The 20,508-nt window shown below is 40.4% G+C and overlaps 1 protein-coding gene across 3 annotated transcripts in view; it reads left to right on the forward strand.

Moving 5' to 3' along the window:
• Nucleotides 1-20,508, forward strand: part of pdgfrb (platelet-derived growth factor receptor, beta polypeptide) — a 125,882-nt gene that overhangs the window by 99,371 nt on the left and 6,003 nt on the right. For all 3 annotated transcript variants that reach the window (XM_057849678.1, XM_057849679.1, XM_057849677.1), the window contains 4 exons: nucleotides 9,407-9,518; nucleotides 10,192-10,291; nucleotides 10,391-10,496; nucleotides 18,169-18,443. In XM_057849678.1, the coding sequence (XP_057705661.1) occupies nucleotides 9,407-9,518; nucleotides 10,192-10,291; nucleotides 10,391-10,496; nucleotides 18,169-18,443 (593 nt within the window). The remainder of the gene's footprint in view (nucleotides 1-9,406; nucleotides 9,519-10,191; nucleotides 10,292-10,390; nucleotides 10,497-18,168; nucleotides 18,444-20,508) is intronic.

The raw sequence follows: 20,508 nt of genomic DNA on the forward strand, positions 1-20,508 counted from the left end.
GAAGAAAACCTGTTGGTATCTGCACAAGACCTGAGACTGGGACGGAGATTTATCTTCCAACAGGACAATGATCCAAAACATAAAGCCAAATCTACAATGGAATGGTTAAAAAATAAAGGTATCCAGGTGTTAGAATGGCCAAGTCAAAGTCCAGACCTGAATCCAATCGAGAATCTGTGGAAAGAGCTGAAGACTGCTGTTCACAAACACTCTCCATCCAACCTCACTGAGCTCGAGCTGTTTTGCAAGGAAGAATGGGCAAGAATGTCAGTCTCTCGATGTGCAAAACTGATAGAAACATACCCCAAGCGACTTGCAGCTGTAATTGGAGCAAAAGGTGGCGCTACAAAGTATTAACACAAGGGGGCCGAATAATATTGCACGCCCCACTTTTCAGTTTTTTATTTGTTAAAAAAGTTTAAATTATCCAATAAATTTTGTTCCACTTCACGATTGTGTCCCACTTGTTGTTGATTCTTGACAAAAAATTAAAATTTTATATCTTTATGTTTGAAACCTGAAATGTGGCGAAAGGTTGCAAGGTTCAAGGGGGCCGAAAACTTTTGCAAGGCACTGTACATACACACACACACAGTATATACCCTTTAGCTTGGACAGCAGTCTCCGCACTTGCATTTCTGGGGGCTATACTCGCACATGACAGCATATAGGATTTCCGTAACATTTCAAAAATGCTCTGTTTGATTCCGATCTGGTGACAACAGAGGCTAGCTATTTGTGTACAGTCAAATCATTGTCGTGTTTAGCAAACCATGTTATTTGTGATTTGTAACAGGATGCAACATTTTGCTAGAACTAGCATGTTGAGGAAAGCATTCATTAAGGTCATCCTTTATCTCAGTTCTAGGGTGGGTTTAATATTCAAACAATACTACACTTATATTAGATGGGCCCAAAGTGTGACAAGAACTTATTTCAATGCCATGTCATTATTATTTTTAGATTTCGGGTCAAGACCACACTATCTGAGAATAAGACTTTACTGAGAGCAGAATTCCCCCAAGACAAAACCAAGACTGCCGGGATAGAAGTTGAAGGAATATATATTCATACATGGCAATCATTAATAATTACATTATTTTCTGGACTATAAGTCACACTTTTTAAAAATAGTTTTACTGGGTCTGCGACTGCAACTTATATATGGGGGGTTTTGTTTTCAGTCTGACAGCTGTGCGACTTATGTTCTGTTATTTAGGCTATAGTTCTCGGAAAATTCTTTTATACAGTGTATCACAAAAATGAGTACAACCCTCGCATTTCTGCAGATATTTAAGTATATATTTCCATGGGACAACACTGACAAATGACACTTTGACAAAATTAAAAGTAGTCTGTGTGCAGCTTATATAATAGAGTTAATTTATTTTCCCCTCAAAATAACTCAAAATATAGCCATTAATATTTAAGCCCCTGGCAACAAAAGTGAGTAAACCCCTTAGAAACTACATCCCTAAATTTCCAAATTGAGTAATACTTGTCATTTTCCCTCCAAAATGTCATGTGACTCATTAGTGTTACTAGGTCCAGGTGTGCATAGGGAGCAGGTGTGTTCATATTTGTAGTGCAGATCTCACACTCTCTCATACTGGTCACTGAAAGTTCCTACATGGCACCACATGGCAAAGAACTCTCTGAGGACCTTAAAAGACGTATTGTTGCGCTACATGAAGATGGCCAAGGCTACAAGACGATTGCCAACACCCTGAAATTGAGCTGCTAAGATCATCCAGCGATTTAAAAGAGCAGGTTCCACTCAGAACAGGCCTCAAGTGTACTCACTTTTGTGATACACTGTAAAAGGCAATCCCTGGAGAAGAAGCCTTTTTCTGATTCCACCTCCGATGGGGGGCTCACAATTGGACTTTCTAAAATAATTCGTTCCTGTTAGGGGGGGATGATAAATGTCAACTTCAACCGATGCAAATTGCCACTCAATCACGTGTTCCGCACCTAAAATAATGATGATTGGTACCTTTGGAATGATCATGCGATTAAAAAAAACTTCTGCACCCTGACATTGTATATTTTTGCAACATGGGCATGCATATGCACACATAGGTAGGTATAGGCAATGAATTATTACAGCATGGCAACCGATGTATTTCAAGTCAGGCACAACAACAGACTGCGCATGTCTCACAGAACGGCTTTAGGAGCCTGTCACGAGCTTGCTGAGACATTCTTTAAAGGTGTTGTAGTCCATCACCTTCCTATCCCCCTTCCTCCCCAAGAAGACCTTGAGAGCCTCCCCAAACTCCTGAGCTGTCTTGTCTCTCTGTTTCCCATTTATATCTGTCTTTCTGATCTTGAAGAGTGGATTTGTCTTGGGAAGGAGCATGCTTGTGTCTCTCGCGTACTGCATCTCTGTCTTCATCCTCTCCTGCTTCTCCTTCATGTTGTTAGCGGTCATGTCGGCCAGGAAGGTGTCCACCTCCTTTGCCGAAGTGAAGGGCCCACCGCTCTCCTTCAGCTTCTCCAGGGACTCCAGTTTCTTCCTTTCGTGTTGCAGTGAAGCCTCCCTCCTCTCATCAGACCCCTTCTGCATCCTCTCCTTCATGGAGCTCGTCCAGGTGAGCTCCAGCTCCCTCTTTGCCATGGCCGCTTCCCTATAGCCCCTAAAGCTGGGGGTTTGGTCTTCCCTCAGCTCCTTGCACCTTTGCAGAATCATCTGCCTGCTGACAGCCTGGAGGCTGCGGGTTTTGTGAAGCCTGTAGTCGACTTTACCACAAGCCCTCTCTGCCGCAAGGTTTGTCACAGGGGTTTCGTCGACGTTCGCAGCTTGCTCCTCCACTGGGTACTGAGCGGGGAACCGCTCATCATCGATGCTGTAGTCCCGCCGCTGCCTGGCCAGCACAGTTCTCATGTGCGGCAGCATCACACTGGCCAGCTTCGTCACTTCCTCCACATGCTCCCTAGCCACCTTCGTGACGGCCTCCAGAACCTCCTCTTTGTAGCTTAGCTTCACGCCCTCCAACAGATCATCCTCCACCCCATCAAACACCGGCTTGTTGAAGGTGTAGAAGTCTTCAGGCACCTCCTTGACGTCCATACTTCTGTACAGGCTGGTGTAGAAGAGCTTGAGTTTGCTGTGGGTGGCCCTGGGGCTGATGGTGTGGGCGAAGAACGGTTCCACCAGGTGTACACCGAGGCAGGCGAACACTGCTAGCACCGGCTTCAGGTAGGTGAGTCCCATCACCTCTCTCACCAGACAGGCAAGGCGGTTGTTGATGCTGGGGTTTAGGGCGAGAAACTCGCACAGGTGGGGCCAGTGGTAAAGCAGCACTGCAGCAGCCCTGGAGAGGCAGCCGAACCTGCTGTCTTTGTAGCTGAATAGGACAGCCTTGGTGCCCCTCTCCTCCAAGAACATCATGAACTCCTTGTTCTTGTTCCAGGGCTTGGCACTGTACTCTGGGGCCACCAACTTCAAGCACATGTCAAGGGCCTGCCCTGCTACGCTGCTGTTCTTGCTGTCCAGATCAACCATGAAGCTCTGGATCACCTTGTCAACGCCCATTTCTGCCTCCAGCACCCTCATGACCTTATTCATGGCTGAGGCCATTCCCAGGGTGGTGTGGCTGCTGCAGAAGAGCTGCCCTGCCGGCCTTTCCAGGTCGTACATCTCCTGCAGCACCTCCGCCAGACCCTTGTTGTGCTCAGCGGCATCTGTCATGTGGGTGTCGATCATCTTGTACAGTTCATCACTGGTGATCCCCCTCACCGCAGCCACCATTGAGAGGCCCATGGACACCTGCATAGCCACGTCTTCTGTGGTTTCACCGTCTACGGGGAGGATGGGGAGGGGATAGGGGCTGTCCCTACCGATGTGGATGCCTTGGGCAGCAAACTTTCCCACACCTTTCTTGGTTGTGCTGTCGATGAAGTGGGTGAGGGGCCTCTGCTGTTCCTTTCCCCGCTCCAACTCGTCCACCATCAGATTCAGGTCCTGGGCCTCCTGCTGCTTGAGAGCTTCCCTGATGTTCGGCTTTGCTGGTAGTGTATCGACATCGAATGTTTCATCTCCTTCCTGATGCACCTTCCATTTTCTGTCAAATACAACGTTTCCCACCTCAACCACAGCCTTGGCAGATTCATCCAGTGAAAGACCCTCACCAACCATGTTTCCAATGGCTATTAATATCTCATCTTTCACCTTTCTCTCACTCTTCCTGATGTGCCTGTACTTCTCTGGCAGTTCGTCCATTTCATCCTCTTCAGCTCCGATGAATCTCTTCCTTGTCTTTCTGTTCACATCTTGCTTCTCTTCTTCTTCCATGGCGTCCGGGACTTCCTCTGTTTTCTTTTCGGTAGTGTTTCCTTTCCTCTCCTCCTTGGTGTCTTCTGTTCTGGGTTTCTTAGCAGCGCTACCCTCCTCCTCATCGCTGCTGGCATCACTGCTGGACAGGCTGCCATCCTCATTCAGTATCTCTTCTATGTGGGAGAGAGGATGGTACAGGAACTGCTTGTCCTTTTCCTCCCTGTAGGCCTCCAGCCTCTCTCTCGCCCTCTGCCTCTTCATCATGGCCTGGTACCACACAGGATCCACTTCCTTTCCACATTTCATCTTCCTCTCCGTCCTCTGGTCCTCGTAGTACAGTTCCTCCATTCTCCCCATGCTCACTCCCCACTCCTCTTCCACCTTTTTATTCTTCTCCCTGTCCTCCTCCCCATTCGGCTTCCTGGGAAAGATGTCGTAGAGCTGGTCCTTCTTCGAGATGAGCTCCATGTACTCTGCCACCTTACGCTTCCCCTTTCCTCCTTTCTCCTGCTGCTGGTACCTGTGGTTGCCCTCCTGAACCAACTTCAGAAGGTTCCCCAGCCGCCTCTTCAGACTCGATAGTGGGATGCATGGGATTGAATCATGATACCATTTGGCGTAGATTTGTTTGGCCACTTCGTTCACCCCCATCTCCCTGGTGTGGCCTGACCTGAGTCGGAGTCCGAGTCACTCGGAGTCGTGGCGACGAGCCAAGAGTCGGAGTCGGAGTCGGTCAGCAGCCCGAAGTCGGAGTCGGAGTCGGAACAGCACCACCATCATAACTCCGAAACCCTGGTTGACATCATTGTATTGAGTGTGGACATAAGCATTATTGTGGTATATGCAGCATAAACTTCAGTTGCAGGGTGCAGAAGTTTTTTTTAATAGTAGAACCCATTCTTTGGTGTGATTCTGTCCCATTTTTGATGTAGTTTTGCTGTGTAAGTGGTGGTTTGCATATTCTAAAATTTCTGTTTTTGCGCCAATTACCATCCCCCCCATTCCTGTCTTTTTGTTCTCATTTAATTGGATACTTTGTTCCATGTTTTATTCAGAATTTCATTTTACTTTGTTGTGAATTGTGTGTCGTCACCTCCTGTTCATTCAAGAGGATTTAAAAAAAAAAAAAAAACTGTAAAAAGAGGAAATTTAGTTTTTTCTTTAAGATATACAGTGAGGAGCAGAAATATTTGCACTCCTTGAGGTTTTGCAAGTTTACCAACTTCAAGAATAGCTAGAGGTCTGAAATTTCAATCATAGATGCATTTCCACACATAATATAAAAAAGAATCCAGAAATCACATTGGATGTTTTAACCCTCGTGCGATGTTATTGTTTTTACCCCTCTCGCGTTATTTTACATAATATGTAAGGCTACTTTGAGGTGTGATAACTAAGTCATTTTTGAATATTTTTTTTCTTCCAACAACTCAAAATGTTCATTGGGGTCTGAGCTATCTATACATATGTAGTTTTTATTTATTTATTTACCCCCCCCACTTAGGACAACACAAGCCCATAGAAGGACTATTGAGAAAACTAACTGTGCTGTATATATATAAAAAATAATAATAATTATAATACTTCATTTGACATAATTAGAGCTTTGAATTAGGCAAGAAGTTATAACAACAAAATTGTCTATGCATGAGAATTTTTTTGACGATGACAGTTTTACTGAAAACGCCCCTCTCGTGTTATTTTACATAATATGTAAGGCTACTTTGAGGTGTGATAACTAAGTCATTTTTGAATATTTTTTTTTTCTTTCAACAACTCAAAATGTTCGTTGGGGTCTGAGCTATCCATACATATGTAGTTTTTATTTATTTATTTATCCCCTCCCCACTTAGGACAACACAAGCCCATAGAAGGACTATGGAGAAAACTAACTGTGCTGTATATATATTATAGAAAAATAATAATTGTAATACTTCATTTGACATAATTAGAGCTTTGAATTAGGCAAGTTATAACAACAAAATTGTCTATGCATGAGAATTTTTTTGACAATGACAGTTTTACTGAAAACGCCCCTCTCGTGTTATTTTACACAATATGTAAGGCTACTTTGAGGTGTGATAACTAAGTCATTTTTGAACATTTTTTTTCTTTCAGCAACTCAAAATGTTCGTTGGGGTCTGAGCTATCCATACATATGTAGTTTTTATTGATTTATTTATCCACCCACCCACTTAGGACAACACAAGCCCATGTAAGGACTACGGAGAAAACTAACTGTGCTGTATATATATATATATATATATATATATATATATATATATATATATACATATATATATAATTATAATACTTCATTTGACATAATTAGAGCTTTGAATGAGGCATGAAGTTATAACATCAAAATTGTCTGTGCATGACAATTTTTTTGACAATGACAGTTTTACTGAAAACGCCCCTCTCGCGTTATTTTACATAATATGTAAGGCTACTTTGAGGTGTGATAACTAAGTCATTTTGAACATTTTTTTTTCTTTCAGCAACTCAAAATGTTCATTGGGGTCATAGCTATCCATACATATGTAGTTTTTATTTATTTATTTATTTTTCCCCCTCCCCACTTAGGACAACACAAGCCCATAGAAGGACTTTGGAGAAAACTGTGCTGTATATATATATAAAATAATATAAATAATACTTCATTTGACATAATTAGAACTTTGAATGAGGCAATAAGTTATAACAACAATATTTTCTATGCATGACAATTTTTTTTTGACAATGACAGTTTTTACTGAAAACGCCCCTCTCGCGTTATTTTACATAATATGTAAGGCTACTTTGAGGTGTGATAAATAAGTCATTTTTTAATATGTTTTTTCTTTCAACAACTCAAAATGTTCATTAGCGTCTCAGCTCTCCATACATATGTAGTTTTTATTTATTTATTAACCCCCCTCTGCCCCATGACGTTCATCACGTCATCGGGAAAAAACAAATCAAAGGCAGTCAATCAATGGGGCTGCTGCAAATATTATTCATAACAAGGTACATAGCGACACCTTGAGGCATTTTTGCAGTCCATCATACAAAAACATCACAATCATCGTCTTCGAAGGATGTTATGAATAATGCTTGCAGCAGCCCCATCACTGCTTTTGATTTGTTTTTTTTTCCCGATGACGTGATGGGGTTTTAACCCATGTGGGGTTGCTATATGCAACAAGCACACAAAGAGACTATGTTGGAACTGTTAAAAAAAAAAAAAGTTAGTAGTTGTAATTATTGTTGTTGTTGTTCGTTGAAAGTTAGTAGTTGCAGTAGTTAGTTATTATTTGTTATAGTTTGTTAGTTGTTCTATTGACATAAATTCTGTTCATCGCTTTCTCCGCTGTGAATCTTCGCTCCATCCTGCCTGAGTCAGTTGGGACAATGTTCCCACGGTCGACTCTTTTATATACTTGACTGAAAAGTTCACGAGCCAATAAGTTTAAAACAAAATTCGAACGCTGAACCAATAACATTTGAGATTCAAGGAAGTACTTTTTTTCCCGTCCCTTTTTTTGGGCTTTGATCTCTGCCTTTCCTACGTGTTCACCTTTGATGTTAGAAACGGGGACTGGTGTTTCGACCAATGAAATTGCAGGATTTCAAACAAAACTTGCAATTTGAGTGTGCACACACTCACACAACCCCACGATTTCAAATGACACTAAACTTCCGTCAATATTCTTATGCAATTCAATCTTCCTGCAAGTAGCGCGCGTGCAGGAGCGTGCACGTGCACGTACGAGCGTGCACGAGCATGCACGACCATTCATGGTCATGTGTGACCAAGCAGTACTGCAGCAAGCAGTCACGGAGAGAAAGAAGAGCACCAATGTTTGCGTTGGATTGCAAGGAAAATCACTAATTGGTCTATGGCGCCACCTGTCGGTTTAGTGGTCCAAACACGCTCAAAGCACGACACGCACATTATTTGACCGCCTTTGAATAGATTCATGCAAAAACCACGGAAATTGCAATGAATTACATCAGGTTTACAATAAATCAAAAATTATGAATTATAATGGTAGTCAATGGTTACATATTATGTAATTTGAACTCATACGTACTCAATTTCTCTAGCCACTTAATGCAACAGTTTAGAAATGACGGCACTGTTTCATTTTGAACGTCTGCCTTTTTTAGCAATCCGGGGGAATTTTCAGATCCCTAGTGTTTTTATTTCTATGCTTACTCTTTGATGTAAAAGAAGAAAGCATCAAAAACATTACAAAATATGTAAATTCCACATGAGGGTTAAATAAATAATGTATTTGTAATTTACTGGGGTTCATAAGCATTTGTACCCCTGAAGAATCAGCAATAAGCTTAATAATAGCTTTCAAAAGACACCAAAGAGAAAATTGTTGAGCTTCAAAAAGCTGGAAAAGGCTATTGGACAATTGGAAAGCAGCTTGGTGAGAATAAATCAACAGTTGCAGCAATTGTTAGAAAATGGAAAAGTATAAACATGACTGATAATCTACCTCGTACTGGGGCTCCATGTAAAATCTCTCCTCGTGGGTTATCACTCATGATGAGAAAAGTTAGGGCTCAGCCTAGAATTACATGACAGGAGCTGGTCAATGACCTGAAGAGAGCTGGATGCAGTTTCAAAGGCTACTGTCAGTAGAATTACAAGTAAATTATTGAAAAAACATACAATGTGAGTTCCTTTTTTTTTTTTTTTTTTCAGATCATGTCCCTATTTGTGAAAATGCATCTATGATTGAAAATTCAATCTATTATCTAAGCAGGAGAACTTGCAAAGTCACAAGGGGCGCAAATACTTCTGCTCCTCACTGTACAGTAGATAATGTTACATGTCTACAATTCATAGGAGGATATGTATATTTGTTTTTATTCTTTGACATTTTTCAATTATAACTAAGATCTGAATATTTAAATTTCACTGTGACTGTGAAAATTATTTGTAACGTGTATTTTTAGTAAATCTTGCGTACTTGCTAACTGTCTGTGGCTTGTTTTGAACAGCTGAAGCACTATGGAATTGGCAAAAAAAACAAACAGTCCCCCAATACCACACTGCAGGGATCTTTAATTACTTTTCCCCTTGAAGATTCTATTTTCTTAGACTTTTTTTTTTTTTTTTTTTTTAAGACTTTTCTGCCCCTCAAGTGGATGGCACCAGAAAGTATTTTCCACAATCTGTACACAACCCTGAGCGATGTGTGGTCTTACGGAATTCTTCTTTGGGAAATTTTCACACTGGGTAAGTCCAAACACATTCTTAACACTAAATGTCTAACAGTAAATGTCTTTCCAAAGCAAAATAAGGGATGTTGAGTTATAATGTTCAGCAGTACATTTAAATCACTGTCATTTCAATGCAAAGATTTTTTTCTAGTTCAACAACTACAAAATGAGTACGTTGTGAAATGAATACTGTATCCCTCTTTATCAACACTGACAATGGTCTACAATTACAGTCATGATGTCAAATCGTTCTATGATTATTTTTACATGTCGTTACGGAGCAAACAGTCAGATTAGTTAGGCTTTAAAATTAGCACTCACTTACATTGGATATGGTCAGCCTATTTATTTTTCATGAATGTTTTATAATTTTTAAAGCTTTCCCATGGCTTTTTTTTCTTTCAACGAGTACTAAACAGATGAGACAGTTTATAGATTTGTTTATATCTTGTGAAGACTGAGCCCCCTGAGGCATGACAGATAAACAGAGCTTCTGTGAGTCGGTAACCCGACATTGTTGGGTATCTCTTGCCTTCTTCAAATCAATTAAGCAATTATATGTGCAGGACAGAAACACTGTTTTCATGATGAAACTCAGCCGTTGGTTTCATGCCAAATGTAATTAACCTCTGTGCTTTGTTGATGTTTATTTGAGACTATCCAGGTCATGTTTTGCACACTTTCTGCAGGAGGAACTCCATACCCGGACCTACCAATGAATGAGATGTTCTACAGTGCTCTGAAGAGAGGCTATAGAATGGCCAAGCCTGCACACGCCTCTGATGAAGTGTAAGTTTTACTGTCTCTTCAGTGTCAAAAACAACCGTAGTGTTGTATACAAATAAAGTAAAATAGGAAATGATAGACGTTTTTTTTTTTACATTTTAGCTACGAGATAATGAAGAAGTGCTGGGACGAGAAGTTTGAGAAGAGACCCGAGTTCTCCTTTTTAGTTCACAGCATGGGCAACATGCTGACTGAAAGTTATAAAAAGGTATATTTTCTCAAACTATACTGTGATTGTTTGTGTCTTCAACTGTTTACCCAGTTTTTTTCATATTTCAATTCAGGAAGCTTCTCAAAAGTCAAGCATTGGTTTGAGTACATTTTCTCCTTTAATGCTTATTCTTTACATGAAAATAAGGTCTCAACACAATTCATTTTGGAATGCTCGCGTCAAAATTCCGTGACATTGGCTCCCCATCAGACACAAATTTATATGAAAATGATGTCAATCATTTGTGCTACGCTTGTACAGTTTGTGCCGCTATCATTTCTAACAAGTGCGTAGGGTTGGTCTCAATGTTGGTAGGGGCAATATAACCTTCATCATAAGCTGCATGTACACATTTTGCTGGGGACGGGACATTACCGGTGGTCAGGGCTACATTTGTCTCCAATAAGAACCTAATTACCGTATTGGCCCGAATATAAGACGGTCCTGATTATAAGACGACCACCTCTTTTTCAAGACTCAAGTTTGAAAAACGACTTTTTGAACAAACAAATGATTATAACAATATATTTGAGAGAAAAAGCATGTTATTTTGCCTAATTCAAATCTTAATATCTGAACATTTAAATATGTAAACTAAAGTGCAATCACATTCGTAAATGAATGGCTTCTGGTTTTTGAAATGTAAATAAACCAATCTATTATGATAATACAACAAAATTGCAATAACTGCATTAACCATCAAATTGAAGTCTAACTGTAACTATAGTTACAAAGTTACAAAGACTATATATAGTCTTTAAAAAATCTCAATAAGGAAAAACATTGCAATAAAATGAGAGTAGCGGAGATCTATCATGACAGAACATCGCTTCAATGATATCTGGCGCCATCTAGCATCGTGAACGGGGAGAGTAGCTGAAATCTGTCATGACAGAACATCGTTTCAATGATATTTGGCACCATCTAGCGTCGTGAATGGGTATACTGTCTAGTCCGATAATATAAGACGACCCCCTCTTTTTCAGGCTTATTTCAATGCAAAAAACATCGTCTTACATTCGGGCCAATACAGTAACTGATAGGCTTGGTGATTGATGCAAAATAAATCTGTCTTGACCTATAGTAACTTTCACAACTAACTATGAATATGTTGGTGCTATCATTAGCTAGTTATATTATTGAATTAAGAACATTTCTGGCAAACATTTTTTTTTTTAATTAGCGATTCAATTTTTTTTTTTTTTACTTAAAATAAGTCTGTTAAGCTTACTTTCAGCTAGCTATTTTATATTATTTCAAGAAATCTGAGTAAAATTTACTTGAAGCACTAGCAGATAATTTCACTTATTTCTAATAGATTTACACTGAAAACAAGCGAATTTAATTTTTTCTTCAATTTTAAGGAGGTGGGTTTTTGCAGTGCATATGTATTGGTTCAGGTTATACACTGTTTCATTCAAAACTTTGTTTTCAAAAACTGCAAAAGAAACAGTTTGAAAACTTCCAGAATAAATGTCTGGATGAACTTCTTAGTTAGGGAATAACAAAAATAAATAAAAATGGAGCCTTCTTTCAGGAAAAACATTACTGCTGTTGTCCACAAGCACACCCAAACTCAACAAAAAATGAAAGCTCCTTTGGGCTGCTTAAAGACCACATAAGCAAAATAAAAATGAAAACTGAAGAGAAGAGGGTAAACCTTGGTACACTAAATTGCTTACAGCTGAGCAGAGTTTACTATATTTGTCACAGTTTAATTAACGTTAACATAGTAGAAAAGACATACAGAAGGACAGCTCTTCTAAGCAGCTTCCTACTCCGTGAGCAAGTTCACAGAGTTCAATGTAATGGTAATGCTAAACTGTAATGCATGTCGGACTTTCAGTAGCAAAATTAGCGGTGCGTTTCACAACAATGACGTTTTACGTTACTTACAGCGGGCTGCTGGCCGGAAAAAAACTTCCAATATCCCTCCCATGAAACGTAATTCAGTACTGTGAGAGTTGCGTGTGTACGTGTGGAGGGGGTGGGGTCAAGTCATCAGCAAACGTGCGTTTGAGGAAAAAAAACATTAAATGGCACATTCAGCAAGTGAAAAAGGGGTAAATGTAAGTCTGAAAATAATGAAAATAATACACTTAATAATGGTAGGGTCAATTCTATCATTACAACAAATGGGAAGACAATCTAAATGACCAATATAACTGAACACATTATCTAATGCAAATAAGGTTTCTTCAAAGTTGGTGGGGACAGATTGAGCCTTCCGAAAAGTCCCTATGCAAATCTGCGCCCTTGGTTTCTAAGATATTCACAATTCTTTTATAGGACCCGCAATGGTGGCAATCGGTTGTGGTAGGTTTGTGCTCGTTTGCTGCTATCGTTTTATAGATATTGAGATATTAATTTTGAGTGATGACGTCAATCGCGGCCCCTTGTCGCGGCTGACGGAGCGTACCAACTCTCTGTATAACATAGGGGTGTCCCAACAATTAGCGCAAACATAGCACAAGCGAATGGCACCCCTTCTGGTTCTTTTTGCAGTAAATGGGGGGCTACGAGTCATGTTATCACTCGAAATTAATATCTCAATATCTATAAAACGATAGCAGCACAAACAAGACTTACACGTGTAAACAATATATATATATATATATATATATATATATATATATATATATATATATATATATATATACACACACAAACTTCCCAAAACCACTGAAATTGGAACATAAGTATAATGTTCAGTTAAATACTTTTTTTTTTTCTTTAAATAACAAAAAATTGTAAACAAAATTAAAATAAATGCAGTCCTTTAGGTGAGCCTAACCCAACAGCAGCAGCTTTACATTATTACCGTCAGAACAAAAATAATTATTTTCCTTAAAAAGCACGTTTGAATGACTCCTATCGTGTTTACATTGTACACACACTTAACACAGACAGTTGCCAGAGAGAGGAAAAAAAACACCGCTAGACACACTAAACACACAACTTTCTTAGCTGGTGGAAACCAATTATGACTGTGTTTACTAACCTTTAAAGTGCGTATGACACGAGAAAAAAAGTCTTAAATAGGATTATTATGTGAATTAGAATCATATTTTGAGACAATTCGACTATATACAACAATTAAGCAAAGCGCAGATGACGAGAAATTAGTCTTTTAATCTGCTGGTTAGCCACGCCTACCATTATAGGGCTCGAGCGTCCCCAACAGGTGGATGACGTCAGCGGAGTCACAATTTCATCTGATTTAGTATGCAGCCCATTGAAAGGGAATTATTCACAACGAGGAAAACGCGACGAAGGCAGCCGCAAATGTCATTGTTTCAGTCTCTCTACTCCAATATTTTTACAGGATATTCTTTTTATCCAAGTATTTTCTCCAATAGCTAAATAAATGGCTTGAGAAGGACCAGTCAGCCCGTTGAGGGGGAATTATTCAGAACGAGGAAAACGTGACGAAGAGAGCTGCAAAATTTCATTCTTTTAGTCTCTCTACTCCAATACTTTTACAGGATATTATTTTTTATCCAAGTATTTTTCCCCAATAGCTAAATAAATGGCATGGTCATGACAAATAACAGTCTTGTGCTAAATGGAATATGAAACAATAAAACTTCATTTATTCAAGACGACATGGCAAAATTACTCTATAATGGTCAAAACTGTCGACTTCATCTTTACTGTCGCACCTCCCAAACAATATTTTATTCCACCTAAATCGGGCTTATGTCAAATTCCTTCCCCGACTTCGGAGAATGTAAACAAACCAAGGGGCGTGACAGCTAGCCGACATGTTAACCCGAACCAAGTGATGTTTCAAAGTCTTCGAAACAGAAAATCACACATAACTAGCCACACATAACTGCAAGATTTTTCTGCAGCCGTTTGGCTGGCATGATGCGAAAAATAAACGTATTAATCCGCAAAATCAGCTGAATCCTTAGTCCTTCTCATACAACAGTACGGCTGTATAGTGAAGAGGACTCCTTCCTCCGTACACGTCACAGCGCCCTCTTTATCAACTCGAGACTGTTGCCGGAAGTCACTCATTTTCATGGCGCGGGATTCAAAAAACTAAATAAATATAGCGATCGCTTCCACACACATCCAAGCGGTCCATTTCATTCAGGAGCATAAAATACCGCGTGTATTAGGAAATAAACATGCTTTTTCATGTTACAGGCACTTTAATTTTGTATAAATGTGAAATCATATTGGAGGTATTGCCTCCTTGGCAGCCATCCTCCGCAAACATGTTTTACATGTCGGTTGGCCCTCCTCCTCTAACTTTTCTGTAGCAGAAGTACTCCCATACCAGCGATTTCGTTTTCTTTGATGGGGGGAAAAAGTTTCACCTCCTCCGGGCCATTGTGTAGCACAGCTGATTCACTGACAATGAGCAACAACCGGTGGGGGAGAGTTGAGCCTTGCAGCTCCAAGCGAGGGATTGCTCCATGCATTTTTGGGACATAAAAAATAGCTAATACCTTAGGGACGGAACAGACAATTTTTGCAGTTTTGAAACCGTGATGTTTTCATACCACTGTATACCTTGAAACCGGTAATCGGCACATGTCTAGATGTAAGTAACATACATTCACAAAAATATGTACAAATTACTTATGTTATGTACAGTAAAATGGAATATTTTCAAGATCGCACAAGCATATAAATATATATATATATATATATATATATATATAAAAAAAAACATGCGGCAAACTATCTATGTTTTTGTGTGATGCAAAAAATAATCAAACTGCTGTGTTTCATTATATACCCAAATGATATGTAAAACACGACAGCTCTGTGGCCTATACTACGAACCGAGTTCAACCTCCCCAGAAGTAATCCAGTTTACCATCGGGTAACCGGAGTTGACAAAACCTGGTTGTCTAGTTTGTGGTCAATCGGTGCTACGACGCTGATTATGAGGTTGATTAGTCGAACCTGTGTCAACCCAGTCAGAGTTACTGCGCGTTCACATAAAAGGGGGCGGTGACCAGAGTCAAACACTACTTGTGACGATGGCACGGGCACCTTACTTCACGGAGGAGGAATGCGCGATGATCATGCGGAATTATGAGGAATTAAAATCAACCCTCACCGCGAAATCCAACACCGCTTCGGCGAGTAGAGCGCAACGGGTCTGTTGACAGCGAATTTACAGATCGTGTGATTTGTGAATGCGTCAATATGCCAGTTTACTTATGTCCATGAAAAGAAATAAAGCCTGCTGTCAGGACAATAAAATAAGATTTGGTACATTAACAGTAAGAAATAATTGTCATGCATCACCACACGAAACAGGATGATTGTATGTTTAGTCCCCTTGACTGTACGAATACGTATGTTCTTTTTTTTTAGTTTGGGCCTAAAAAATCCAGCCCGACCCGACCCGAGTCCGATCAATAAACTTGATTTGCAGGCCCGAGGCCGACAACCCCCCCCCCAAAAAAAAAAAAAAAAATTTGTTATATTTGTGAGGACTCAGGAGAAGGAAATGCGGGGATGCCATGCGTTGTTGCGTAAATAAAAGCCCGTCTTTTGTAACGATTTTTCACAGTTAAACAAGACTGTAAGATGCATATTCAGTAAATATTTATATCTTTTATATTTGTGCGTCTGTCCTATCAGTGGATTTGACATTTAATTTAATCTCCTCGAGTTGGCAGAAAAAAACGCAAGTTTTCTCAATGTTTAAGTAGTCTACATATTTCTATATTATAAATGCATCAATTTGAAGCGTTTCCATAACCCACTCCGAATCGCACGGCATACAGTGTTCTTACGCAGATATTCAGCATCACCGATGGAATACATATATTGTCCCTGGCGAAAGAGCGCACGGACAGGCACACACAATCTGCGCGGTTGTGAGGGCCTGACTCGGCGGGTTACATTACGTCTGCCTAGATCAGTTGGCACAGGTAAAGAATTCCCTCAGCTGAAAATCTATATCTTTCATGGAGAACATCTTCCGGGTACGCCAGCGGATTCTGGCGGTCCCGAAATACCCGTGCCCTCCGGAGAGAGCCCCTCACAATCCGCGCGCCAATGTCATATGGGTCGTCCAAGTACGCTGTCATTGTCAGGAGGACACGTCCGCGGAGGAGTGCTGTTTAAATAGAGCGTGGTTAATTGGAATCCTGATGTTAAGCAAGATCTAACTCTGACACGACCAGGTTTGACGTGTGGCGTGTGTTGCCATGGCAACACTTCTCGGTTCCAACATATCCACCTTTCGTAGTCTCGCATAGCCGCGAACTTACGTCGCACGTGATAAAGTTACTCTCGAAGTTACCCTGCTAAGCCAGAAAACCGGCTTCGTAGTATAGACCACTGGAAGCTAACTACCATAATAATTTGGGAATAAGTTGGATCACACAATATTTTACCGTGAAGCTCTGCAAACATTTTTTGACAGCTAGCACTCACCTGCTGCATCACTAGAGCAGGCTGCAATGCTAGCTATCACTAGCGAACTTGACACATGTATGCTACTCCTCTCATCCCGTCTTTCGTGGTCATTTAGCTTTTGCTGCTCGTTTTGTGAAATATCGACAGAGCTGTCCTTCTCATTAATATTCTGCTTGGGTTCAAATTGGAAGGGCAGAAACGACGACATGTTTATGTAGTTAATGAGTGACACTGTGGAAGACCGGAGGCGTGTCCATGTGACGTCAACGCCCTCAGATGTCAACAACAATGGCGACCTATTAGTTAAAATAATTTTACAAATTTTATTAAAACGAAAACATTAAGAGGGGTTTTAATATCAAATTAGTATAACTTGTACTAACATTTATCTTTTAAGAACTGCATGTCTTTCTGTCCGTGGATTCCTTTCAAGATTGGATCAATTTTTTGTCGCATTGCCCTTTTTTATCGCATCAACTCAACAAGCTTGTTCTTTTTTGTTTTTTGCTTATTTGAACCAATCAGAGCTAACTATCGCTGCTGATCACATGTCAATATGTCAGCCAATTGAACGGACAACTCAGTCCAGGGGTATGGAAACCCTTTTGGGGTTTCATAGAGGGGGGTTTGCTTTGCTGCGTGCATGTGCACATTGATGTGACATCATCAGACTCCGATAACTGCAGCAGCTGGGGAAACCTCTGTGCCGTCCGTGGAATAAATAAATAAATAATAAATATCACTGGAAACGGATTACGCTACACAAGCACTTTATTATGCTCGTTGTTAAAACTTTTCTATGTAAATCTGATGTTGGTAGATTGTTTTCTTCTGGGAGATGAGATGCTTTTGTGGCAGCCTTGCAGTTCTTTTTTTTTTTTTTTTTTACATAGCGTTTTGACAGTTGCCATCATATTTTAGTGATCAAAGCACCGTATACCGGAATGGCGTTCCGGCCCCGAATCTTGTACTGCAATGGCATTCCGGGCCATTCCGGCCCACTGTCACCCCTGCCTACCAGTCAAAGTTAGCGCGTGCTTAAGGTCAACGTATCAGCGCACCAAACAAGTAGCACAACGTCGAACGAATGAGGGAAAAGAATCATTTAATATCCGGATTTTAATATGCGCTCAACTGCATTGACTAAATGCTCAAATGGCTTTCCATGAACGCAACAATATGAGTAGGAAAAGTGTCTCAAAAGTCTAAAAGCCCAGTGACTTCATCACGTTCTGAACTTTGATGAGCTAATGAATTATTCCTATCGTTTTCACAGAAATACAGCCAAGTCAATGAAAATTTTCTGAAGAGCGACCACCCGGCTGTCGCCCGCACTAAGCCCCGCCTCACCTCTCCTTTCGCGGGAGCAACCCCGACTTTCAGCACCCCCTCCTCAGTCGCCCTTTCCTTCAGTCCAGAGCATCGCAGTCAGGGTTCAAGCCCGGTTAACTCTCAGGATGTCATCCCTTTGTACAACGACTACATCATACCCATCCCGGACCCCAAGCCTGAGGACGTCTTCAATGGCATGGAGTCGGAAAGCCCTGCAAGGTACTCGACCACTAACAGTCGAGATTCTTCCTTCACATGTGCACCAAATGCTGTGTCTTAGTTCGTCTTCCACCCACACATCCAGATGCTGGTTGACGCAAATAGCTGAATTATGCACGTTTTGAAAGTCAGTTTTATCACCTACGTAAATGAATTTGAAGCCAAGTGCAATTGGCCATAGTGGCCAAATGAATAATTGATATTTTCACTTGGTTGTTAAATGTTTTTATTAGATTAACCCTGAAGAGAAATGTCAAAGTCGAAAAAGGAGGGGATTGGTTGAAACACCGTGACATAAACCACAAATCAAAAGCTGTCTCCAAACTTTAATTTGCAACTTTTCCATTTACTTAGCCCAAGTCATGTCTAGTAGTGTTTATCATTTTTTCTGTTGTTGGTGGAGGTTTTTTTTAAATATATTTTTAATTTCCCTATCATGTGATTGATTCAAAATCAATAGCATAACGAATATGTGTCAAACTTACGGCCCGGGGACAGTTCTGTAAGTAAAACAGTCTCACACCACAATTCTTGAAATAAAACAATAGACTAGTTAAGTCAGCCAAAAGGTTTATGATTCCCAATTCCATTGCAGCAAAGCAATATTTAGCACTAAAAATGCACCACGCATTTGACTCCCCTAGCCTAGAGCGATAATGTCCATAACTTGGATGACAATAATTATTTCCATATTTTAAGACACACTTAAAACCTAACCTTACAAATTGTTTCTGATTTAAAAAATGGTCAAACAAAACACTCCTTAACCTTGTAGCCTTCCCAGAGCAGAGCTTTTTTCACTGACGTCATGATTTTCATGTTGCAACTCAATGTAAATCTTGGTGGGGGAGAAAAAGCATAATCTCTTGTGTTTTCTGACACTGTAGCTTGATTAGCAGGCATTCATCGGTAGAGGTACATTGAGGAAAATAAGTATTTGAACACCCTGCGATTTTGCAAGGTCTATCTCTTAAAAATGATGGGTAGATGGTAGGTGCATGTCCACTGTGAGAGACAATCTAAAAAAAAAGTCCAGAAATCACCGTGTATGAATTTTTTAAACAATTTATTAGTATTATACTGCTGCAAATAAGTATTTGAACACCTGAGAAAATCAATTTCAATATTTGTTAGAGTAACCTTTGTTTACAGTTAAAGAGGTCAAATGTAACTTTTTACCAGGTTTGCACAAACTGCAGCAGGGATTTTGCACCACACAGATCTTTTCTAGATCAATCCGGTTTCTGGACTTTCTGGAAACAAGGAGTTTGAGCTTCCTTCAAAGATTTTCTGTTGGGTTTAGGTCTGGAGACTGGCTACACCCCTCCAGAACCTTGATATGCTATTTACCAAGCCTCTCCTTAGTTATTCTGGCTGTCTGTTTAGGGCCATTGTCATGTTTGAAGACCCAGTAACGACCCATTGTCAATGCTCTAACTGAGGGAAGGAGGTTATTCCCCAAAATCTCAGTGCACTCGTCCAGTCCCATGTGCAGAAAAACACCCCAAAGCATGATGCTACCACCCCTATGCTTCACAGTACGGATGGTGTTCTTGGGATGGTACTCATCATTTTCTTCCTCCAAACACTGTGAGTGGAATTAAGTCCAAAGAGTTTCATTTTGATCTCATAAAACCACATGACTTTCTCCCATGACTCCTCTGCATCATTCAAATGGTTATTGGCCATTTTAAACAGCCCTGGAAATGTGCTGGTTTAAGCAGGGGAACCTTCCGTGCCATGCATGATTTTAAACCATTTCGTCTTAGTGTATTACCAACAGTAACTTTGGAAATGGTGGTCCCAGCTCTTTTCAGGTCATTGACCAGCTCTTCCTGTGTAGTTCCTGGCTGATTCCTCACAATTCTTAGGATCACTGAGACCCTACTGTCAGGGTCCGCGAACGCGGAAACAAGGTTGGACTCACAACAGACGACAAACGACTGAGGGAAGCGTACAAGGGTTTATTAAATACAAACCAAAGCACACGCGATCGCGGTAAAAAAGGGGAAATAACAAAATGGGTCCGTGACAGGAGGTCGACGGGGATCAATATACAAACGCA

The sequence above is a fragment of the Corythoichthys intestinalis genome, chromosome 11 (genome assembly GCF_030265065.1).
Source record: "Corythoichthys intestinalis isolate RoL2023-P3 chromosome 11, ASM3026506v1, whole genome shotgun sequence".
Classification (NCBI taxonomy): Eukaryota; Metazoa; Chordata; class Actinopteri; order Syngnathiformes; family Syngnathidae; genus Corythoichthys; species Corythoichthys intestinalis.